Source organism: Pyxicephalus adspersus, chromosome 6 (assembly GCF_032062135.1).
Source record: "Pyxicephalus adspersus chromosome 6, UCB_Pads_2.0, whole genome shotgun sequence".
NCBI lineage: Eukaryota > Metazoa > Chordata > Amphibia > Anura > Pyxicephalidae > Pyxicephalus > Pyxicephalus adspersus.
Window position 1 is genome coordinate 55,947,679 of NC_092863.1, and position 10,167 is coordinate 55,957,845.

Consider the following 10,167-nt stretch of genomic DNA (forward strand, 5'->3'; position numbering starts at 1 on the left):
ACTAGCTGTTCCAATTTTTAGTAAAGTGGCCATTTAATATAAGATGTACACTGTAAAGGAAAACAACTGTTTCCAGGATGTGAAGAGCAAACAGAAGAGAAATATAAACAATATGGAATCAGAACCCCCTTGGGGCACAGGAGCCTTAGTGTAACAATCAATCCGCAGAGACGGAGAAGCAGATATTCCACTTGCTTTGTAGGAATTGTCAGCCAGTAATCTTATTTATGTGCAGACCTGGGATAACTAAACCTGTTACAAGTTGTGTGATTTATAAAGCTGAATGGCTACTTCTTCACACACTCCAGTGAAACTAGTAACACGTACAGAACACCATCCTTCTAACGATGATGGTTTAAGATAATTTCATCTTTAATGGGTACACGGTTACTGTGCGTCTTTGCGCTGTTTGACTGTTACCATGGCAACGCAGCAAGAATAGGTTTTGGATGTGCTTAGGTATGACACGCTACAACTGTCGGCATTTCAGAGCAACATTGATGCCGAATCTCAGGATGTGCACCAGGGTAATATTACAAACGGTGGGCCACAACCCGGCCTATAGAAAAATCTGAACATTCCGTCATGAATTAATAGAATTGGCTAGACAAATCATATTTGCTTCAATGTTTAACTTTCCTTACTCTTCCTGACTCAGGAATATTTATAAGAGAATGAAAAATGTGAATTCCTTGCTGCACTATGCACACCGGACTTTGTTATTCATAAAGATCCGGCCTCTGTGTGTGTCCTGGAAGCACCACACAAATCTCACTGATCATTGGAGAAGATCGCGCTCCATGGTTGGAGGATAGAAGGTCATGTGACCTATTCTCCTCTGTTCACAGGGCTATTTCTGCTTAGTGGCGCGCGGTGAGTGGAGAAGGGTAGGCCAGGGCACTTTGTCACATGACTTCTTAAAGAGGAACTAAACTCATTGGTGGGTGGTGAGATTCTCCCATAGTGAAAAAATACCATTTATGTCTGGAGAGTTAGTAATGAATGAGTCATGGCTGGGCATTAGGCTTATCTACTATATAAAATGTCAATATAAGCTGGTCATTTTCAAATAACTAGAATATAATGTACCTTTTTCTTGAAGAGCTTGTCTTCTTTCACTAGTTTTAACTGCAGCAGAAAAAAAACAATGTTAGTTGATAATTTAAACAACTACATGTTTTTATTCATCTTTTGAACATTTGTACATGCTATGGTATAGGATTATTATAGGCCATTACATTTCTAACTAACGCAGAAGAGGGACAATTGTCTCACTTTTGTTTACAATTACATGTTAAATTAATTTTACAACTTTCTGTGATACTATCACCCCATGCAAGTATACAAGAATGCCAAAGCAAGTCAGAGATAACTGCAGGTGAAATACACCAGCAATGAAGTCTGAATGATCTCTGAATGATCTTTTGTCTGGAATTACTCCTGCAAATATCAGTGCACACTGTAGTATATGAAGGTGCCTAGGTATGTCTGCACCTATAACCTCCTATCATTACTCGTTATGATTGTATTATTTTGCTCTGCTGTCTCTGGCTGCAAATCTTGTGAGTCTTTCTTTTTATACAGTTGTAGAACAAAAGCAGTGTTAGTGCAAAGTTGTTAGTAATCCAATATGGCGCATCTTTGGCGACCCCTTCATCTGAACACAATTATAAACGCTATAGTGTCTAGGCAGCATTAGACATACACTCAAAAAAAATGTAATTAGAATATCCCAGGTCTGTGCACCAGCCATGGCCTCTATGCTTGCTGTAATTACAAAGAGCAGATTCAATCTGTGTCTCAGGAGCACTGACTGCAGATCTAATATAAATGAAGCCTGCAAACAGTGTCTGCAATGTCTTTGTTTAAAAATACATCAAAACAATCTGCAGATAATGTCAGTTAAAGCAAACTCACAAGTAAAAATATAACATTGCACCTATATCCCTTAGGTAAACTAAAACAGCCCCAACAACCATGATCACAATAAAGATGCCAGGGCATGTTAGGGCACTGCTTTCTCATAACATGGGAAATAACATGTTTATTGCACCATCTTTACACTACATGTATGAACAACAGCTCAAATACTTTCTACCCATTTATGTAATGGAGTTGCATCTAGCCATGGCCCAGTAAATTAAGCAAAGTAGTATTTAGTAGGGAAGGCTATGGCTTTACATTAAAAACGCCACCCAACACTTTATTTGAGAGTCTAATGCTGAACTGAGGCATTGAATGAATGTTCAGCCGCATTATCTGTTTGTATGAGCCTGGTGTATGGATCTCTGGGTTTGCCACTGTTTTACATTAAGCTGAAAATAACCAAGAGTTGTCCAAGAACATTCTCAGCACAGAAATCACAAAATGATGCAGCTTTTTTATTTCAGCACCCATTTAAATTAGATAATCAGCCAACTCACCCTCTTCCTTACTGCAGGATCTGAAGTTTTTTCTAGTGGGCGTTTCCTTTTAAAGGGACCATCCTCGGGTTTTCGTTTTATAATTCCCTCCAGGACTTTCTTTTTGGGCTGTTCTTCCAAGTTCTGCCTGGGGGTTTCTTCTCTTTCTTTCTTTTTTACAAGTTCTGTTAGTTCTTTATTATCTCGATTCATCTTCTGCTCCTTAAGCAAAGACCCAGGCAGGTTGGAAGCATACTTAAATCCTGGACCTCTTTTTTGCTTGTAGACCAAAAAGTGAAAAAACATGAAACACTTTATATCTTATGCTTAATTGTGAGGGATTCAATTCATTTATTATAAGAAAAAGAAAAATATATGAATTAAATAAACTGAAGACACCCAAACTACATAAATCAATGTGAAAAGGTTGTTTAAAGCTGAAGAGCTAAATACAAATAGAAATGCAATGAATGTATAGTTTTGTTTAGCCAGTATTGCGACCTAAACCCCTGCCAGATAGTACCATTCCACCCTAGATCTTTCTGTAGACTAAAATGCATTTCAACTTATGGCTGAACAACTGAGAAACAGTGGGAGCCTCCCCAACTATTATCTATGCACAACAAAATTCTCTCCCAATGTAATAGATATTAGAAAAGGATTTGTTAGTAGCATCCTAATGAGACCAGTCTGCTCCCCCATAGATACTGAATAAATATTTTTATGGACTTTTTTTATAGGACAATAGGGTAGAGACCAGCATCAAGCTGGAAACCCACAATAAAACCCAGCCTGGTTTTTGGGGGTGCACAATGTTCCACTACTGATGATTACAATTTTTGTATACTGCATACAAATGCAGAACAACAGTTTACTACCTACATCTTGGAAAAGATGAACAAACATGAGCCCCTCTGCAATATTCCCAGATGCCAGTCCTTCTCATAACATGGCAGCATATGCAGTAACCATATACTCACTTTCCCAGTTTTCCCAGCATGATTGCATTTTGGACATTCCCAGCAGTTTGGAAGTTCGTCTTTTACCACTCCATCAGATTCCTTTATCTGTAAAAATAAGTGATAAAATGTTTTCTTAACACAGTTATATCACTTGTAATGAGACACAATTTCACTACTTCCCTTTCCTGAATCTATCACTCTGAAGTCCCATCACAAGCTTAATAGTTACCAGAGCAGTTGATCGTAAATGGATTTTGTTAAGACAACTTACAATTTGTGTACACAAATGATAATTCAGAAATAAACCATAAGTAATATTTAAAGTGTATGTAAACCCCAACCAATGTTGGTATTTGCTCTGATCAGAAGATCAGAGCTATTCTTTGTCCTGTCAATACTTACCTTACAGAGCACAAAAAGCCCTTCCAAATTTTTGTCTTGGGACAAAAGATTAATTAGAACGTATTTTTTGTAGAAGAGGAGAAGGGTAATGATTAAGAAGTTTAGCAAAAGGCAACTGGGAAGGCCTGAACCAAAGAGCCCCAAGGATGCTGTGTGTTGTCAGAATACAATATATTAACATGGTTCTTTTGCTGTGACATTTTAAAATTTCTAACTTTGAATAAATGTTCTAAACACTGGGCAATAGAAAAAAAGACGCTTTAAAAAATGACCTCCACAAAATAGCTATGCCAAACTTTTATATTTGCTGTAGTAAGAGGCCTGACTGGGTTTTGTTTTCATATAGATAGGCTATGTCCTGTGGGCTTATCTGATCACTCACAATGGGTCAGCCTAGGTGAGATAATTGCATTTTCTTCTCTACTGTAGTAAGTTGCTAGGGTGGTATGCCAAACAATGTCCATTACTATCTAGCCATGCTGAATCTGCTTCCTGTCTATTGTTTCATGTATTTATTGCGTAACACAAACCTACAAGAAAAAGTGTCCTAGATCTTTGAAGGCTGGCATTCATGTGCAGATTTGCTCTAACTGCTTCAAGCACCTCAGGCCAGTACACACCTCAGGCTCAGATCTGCGATGGGGTAGTGGGCGGGGTTATGCCATAATAAAGTCACGTTTAGTTGGTTTAGTTTAGCCCACTCTCCCATCGGCCCGGCCCCTCTGTCAAATTTTATTTCAGATTGTGGCTCCTGACTAAAAAAGTTTGCCCACCCCTGATCTAAACAATATGTGTGAGATTTTCTCCCAGTACAACCATAATAGACAAAGAGTTTGTGGCCAAGTGAAGCTTGCTTTAGGGTGCATTTGGGTTCAGTTGTATTGATCTGCAGTTGGCCTGCTTCTGGCCTAAACTTGAGCCCTCATACCACATTAAACCTACTTCAAGCAGATTTTGCATTCCTACTACCCTTTATGGGAAAAGAAGCATTACTGAAACAAACAACAGACAGGACCTTAACCTCCCGACCGTTAAGCCCGACCTTTGTACGGGCTAAAAAAAGTTGCTATTTTCGTTAAACCCGAGATTTTCCGTACATTAAAATCCCCACTTACCTGGTCCAGCTGTGCTCATCCAGCGTCGTGTTCCAGCGTCGTCCTCCGTCGATCGTCGTCCGTCGATCTCCCTCTCCAGCGTCGGGTGCCTTCTCCTATACCAGTTTCATGAAAAACAGTGGAACACTTTTGGTACAGAAATCTAGACATCAGTGTAATGCTCAGGTGGTTAATATCATACATGCATGACAACGGTAAGATGCATAGTAAGCATAAATGATTGCATGTATAATTGCATCCAAAAAAAATTATAAGTGAATACTCTTATGTTGCCCTTTTGGAATGTTACTGTTCTTGTAATTTGGCAATGAACAAAGGAATAAAAATCCCCAATATCTTGACACAACAGCTGAAAGCAAACCTCACGCTCAGCACTATCATCTTCTGCATCAGGAAGGTCCTTTCATATGGCAGAAGTCATGATTACTGCATTATTTAGCTCTTTGTATCAGATAACTTGAAGCAGCAGAGCAGATGTTGGCAATTGCAGAAAAAACTAATTATAGCTACAGAAAGCTATTGAAAAATTCTGCAAAGACTATTAAATGATGGAACTCAGCCAAATAAATAGCAATTGTGCTGCTGGAAAGAAAGGTTGATCAACCAGGAATTTTGATGTGGTAGAAACTACCACATTAGAGAATATTATAAATGAGAGTCTTAGTACAATAACAGTGACATTGGTTATAAGGGCGCAGTTTCCTACAGCAGTTTTGCTATTAGTGCCAGGATGATGCGTGCTGAGAGATTCATTTTTCAATTCTTAACCGTTGCCTATCTACTATGGATAATAAAAGAGATATACAGGGATATGAGACGCCTATCAATCAATTCACTACTGAAATATGTATGTTATGTGAATCACCTAGCTTTATGCTACATTGTGCGCAGAGAAATCAACAGCAACAAACAGATTTTACGGGGGCAAGTATAGACTGGCACATCCCATCTTGTCTATTCATACTGATCAACAAGCAAAAAATGTAAATATCTTTTGAATGGTATCACATAGGGATGAATAAAAAGGTATTTCTATACTTCGGTTTCAGAACATAAACATGCCTTTTATTTAAAATATTCCTCCTGAGTTTAGTTACACTTTAAAATAGCAACAATACTGGAATTGGGTTTTCAACAATCCAAAACTCTAACTACTGCACTGTTTTTTTGTCATTTTATAGAATATAGTCAATTTGTTATTTACATGGGCTTTATTTAAATATAGCATTTATATAGTCATTAGTCATTTTGGTAATTTACACGAGTCAACCTACTAATGTAATATTCACAATTTAAATGTAACATTTAAATAGTATAGTTATGGAATATACAGCAATATACATACCTACTAAAAGGACAATACCTACTACACCTATCAAAAGGTATGTGCATCAGAATTCTAAATCATTGGTAGCAACTACTTAATATCTACAATAGATGTGAAATACCTAAAGACAACCTACCTTAAGGCATCCTGGATGGATTATTTCATTGCAGATGGAACATTCCATCAACATGACATTAAATTTGGCTTCCTGGCCTTCCACACAGTCTTCTTTCCCAGCTTCTCCACATACTAAGCAAACAGCTGTATGAGGCAAAACGGGCTAAAAGAAAAAAGAAAAGCAGAAAATCACACTGATATCTTAAACATTATAGGATTCTTTTTAATTGTAAAGTATCTGGGAACTCAAGATTTTTTTTCCTTTGCTGTTTGGACAAACAGAGGCAGAACCGGCCTTATATTGGGTAGTCCCCCCTTGTACCACCAAAACAGCTTTGACATGTGAAAACAAGGACTCCCCAGAAAATGTCCTGGGATATATGACAAGAAGACATTGGCAGGAAAGCCTATAGAGCCCCACATTCATTAGAAGTTATGTATTGGCAGATACTGACAACTGCCAATCACTGTGGCCCATCAACGCACAGCACTCCTAATAAGCTATTACTCCTCTATATATGATTTGGAAATAGGAAATAACCTCAGAAAAGTTTATATGGTTGCAGTCTGCCCTATTTACCTTCTGAAGGAAACCTCAGTAACATCAAGGTTCCAGAAACAAAACTGGCCAATGGGCAATATTTACCAAATGGTAAGTGTGAAAACTGTACTTGTTGATAGTACTGTGCAATAAAAGTTCTTCATTCTCACAGTAATGTATGAAAGATTGGGAGGTTGAAGCTAACTGATTGGCAACATAAAACGACCAACAATAGTGAAAATTTGTGAAGGCTGATGGTTTGATTTATCTTTAAAGTTGTTTGATTGACAGTTAGCAAGAGCAGAAACATCCTTTAGTTTTGTCCTAGACCATTTAATCTTCAAAGCTGAACTCTAATAATAATTTTCAATTTGGGTTTTTATTTCCCCATTCCCTGTTTACAAATGATCATTTAGTCTAGGGGCATACAATATGGAGGAATACTTACTTTATTTCTCACTTCTAGGACTCTTCTACACTCCCAACCTAGAATGTGGGTGGCCCCATAAAGCCCTAAAGTACAAGACAGGACAGTTTGTCCTGCATTGTATATACAGGACAAGATAATATTGTATATGCAGTACGGAATGTGACAAGAAAAGGATATATCTTATAAATATATAATATGCACAATAAAGATCAAATTTTAGCACGTAGATACTGATGGAGATACCTACAGCTATGCACTGCCGCATTATGCATGACTGTTTCATCCTCCCCGGGCCGCCAAACTTCTTCATGTCTTTGCAAAAGTGACATTCTCCACATTCTGTGCGTAAACATGCTTCACACTTGCGACACCTTGTGCGTCTCCGACGGGCACCGGCGCTGGTTCTGTTAGTAGATAATTTAACTGCAGGAGAGGTGGCGAGTTTCCCTTTTGGTCTTCCCACTGCTCGGTTCTGTACAAGAATAAAAAACAATTACTTTAAGGCATTGGATTTGCAATAAACAATAAAGCAATGTTCCTATATATCACTTATCAGCCCTGAAGCACAAATGTAATGACTGGAAATCACTAGAAAACCAAACTAAAAGTGGTGTCAGAAGGTGCAGGAATCTGACCTTGTATAGCTCTTGCTGGTATACACAGGCAGATATTTAGTTGTGATCTGAATTCTGGACCAGTAAAATTACCCCATCTTTCCATTATACATAAATCCTTTGTAAAGAGGAAATTTACTTTTAGTAATAGCCGACCTTCCATACCAAATCCTACAATTACCTGCCCTTGAACTTTATAGATCACTCTATGGTCCTCTGGGAGCTGAGCAGTACTGGAAATGTTGTACTGTAGATTCCCCAGATATCTCCCTGTAAACAATGTAACTGTAACAACCTATATGACTAAAGCTGCCTACAGATGTCACATTTTTGGTAACAGTCTTTTGCGATAAGTTTCCAGTGACTCTAGAACGAAACCACTGTTCAGTTCTATGGAGAGGGAAGGGCAAGCACAAGGCACCCCGCTGCATCTGGAAATAACAGAGGTCATCTCTGAATATTGGGGAACTTTTGCCCGAAACATTCAAAATTGCTGGTCTCTAGTGTGTGTACATAGCTTAAACAGAAACATTAGACCAAACACATCAGAGCAATATCCTGTGTCTGGTGGGATCCTTTAAAAATCGAAAGCAGTGATTCAGCCTATGTTTGTCTATGGCTGTTACCATTACTTCCAAGGATTGTACATTCCAGTACAATCATCTGTAGTTATTGTATTTATTTAGGGAATGCCAAAATTTACTGTACATTAGTAGAAATCCATTGAAAAGTTATCCCCCCAAAAATTTGTGAAGGATATTTATACACCAATGAAAAAGAAAAAATTGGTAAACCCACCCCCCCCCAGAATATTGATTCAAGCTACTATGGGGAACACTGTTTTAGACCATGTAAAGGTTATTAATGCTCCTATGGACCCCTCGGCTTTGAATCCAACCATGTCACATGAAAATCTGATTTGTGTGTGGCTGTATATAATATTATTTATTTGATGACGGGGAGAATCCTGCTTTGTATTGTATTTTAACATTTAATATACAGTCAGGAGAAATAGAATGTGCACCCTCTTGCAATTCTTAGGTTTTGTGTATCTGGACATAATAAAAAATAATCTGGTAAATAAAATCTCAGATGAAGAACAACACAACATCTTACACTGTGTCTTTTTTTATAAGGTATACTTTCTTTTTCTCACAACTGTACATGATCCTTCTGTAAATCAATACAGAGCAACGATCCAATAATAAATATTGCTATTTGACATCACTGACACGGATTCGCTAATTCCCTCCTACACAACTTCACATTTCACATATGTTTGCGAGTGAAATGATCTGAAGGCATTCTGAATAGTAAATGTGGATATTTATATGAATCTACACAAAGGGAACCAATAGAAATCAGCAGACTCAGCAGACGGTTTAATGGAGAAATTGGTACAAAATGAATGTTGAGAGGCCATTCTTAGATTGCAGTGACAGCACACAGACCATATGGGGGAACAATATGCATCTTCCATTACTACAATCCAGCTCAACACACAGGGCTGATTTACTAAATCTCTGTAAAACAAATCCCACAAGTCAACCAATCAGATATTGAAAAATATTGTACAGCAGCCAGTTCCTGCAAAGAATGGCAAGAAGTGCTTTCCTGTTTTACAGCTGAACTCCATATTATATTTACCTGTAAAAGTTCATTTTAAAATAATATGCACACCCATTACCTAAAATCTAATATTAGCTAATATACGCTAAAATTAGCCATTATTAATATTTTAGGAACATTTTAAAAAAGTAATTTTCAGTATTTTAAATCTACCATTTCCCCTCTGCAATACAATAACCCTGTCAGTCTTTTCTTAATTTTTTTTAAAACATGTATCTGTCCTTGTTCTAATCGTCATTAGATAATTTGGCTTCCAATCTTCATTGGCAGGCCAGAATAATGTAAGCTCAGAAGGGTGCCAGGATACCCGGCATATCCCGACATCAGACGCTAAGCTGTATAGAGACCGAGCATACGTTTAAAGGAATACACAGGGAAGAAGCAGATAATATGTTTTTTTGCAGAGGAGCCATCGTCTGTTTCTTCTGCAGTAAAGACCTGCCTGATCCCAAATTTTCTTTGCAGAACGATAGTCACTTTAAATTAGTTTGTGGTGATCCTGCCATAGGGGTCCTTGTGTGACAACGCTCTGTCCTGGTCTCCAATGTGTTGTCACCCCATTGTACAGACATGTCTCGCTATTGTCATCATCAGAAAACCTGCCAGCGCTTCCAGGAGTACACGCATG

The 10,167-nt window shown here is 37.9% G+C and overlaps 1 protein-coding gene across 4 annotated transcripts in view; it reads right to left on the bottom strand.

Annotated features, from left to right (window-relative positions):
* The window catches only part of KDM2B (lysine demethylase 2B), a 58,096-nt gene that overhangs the window by 8,178 nt on the left and 39,751 nt on the right, over positions 1–10,167 (bottom strand). For 2 of the 4 annotated variants that reach the window (XM_072415906.1, XM_072415909.1), the window contains exons 8-12: positions 7,544–7,768; positions 6,345–6,488; positions 3,381–3,469; positions 2,424–2,688; positions 1,090–1,128 (exon numbers count right to left, since the gene is read on the bottom strand). In XM_072415906.1, the coding sequence (XP_072272007.1) occupies positions 1,090–1,128; positions 2,424–2,688; positions 3,381–3,469; positions 6,345–6,488; positions 7,544–7,768 (762 nt within the window). The remainder of the gene's footprint in view (positions 1–1,089; positions 1,129–2,423; positions 2,689–3,380; positions 3,470–6,344; positions 6,489–7,543; positions 7,769–10,167) is intronic. The other 2 variants (XM_072415907.1, XM_072415908.1) reach the window with 2 other exon arrangements.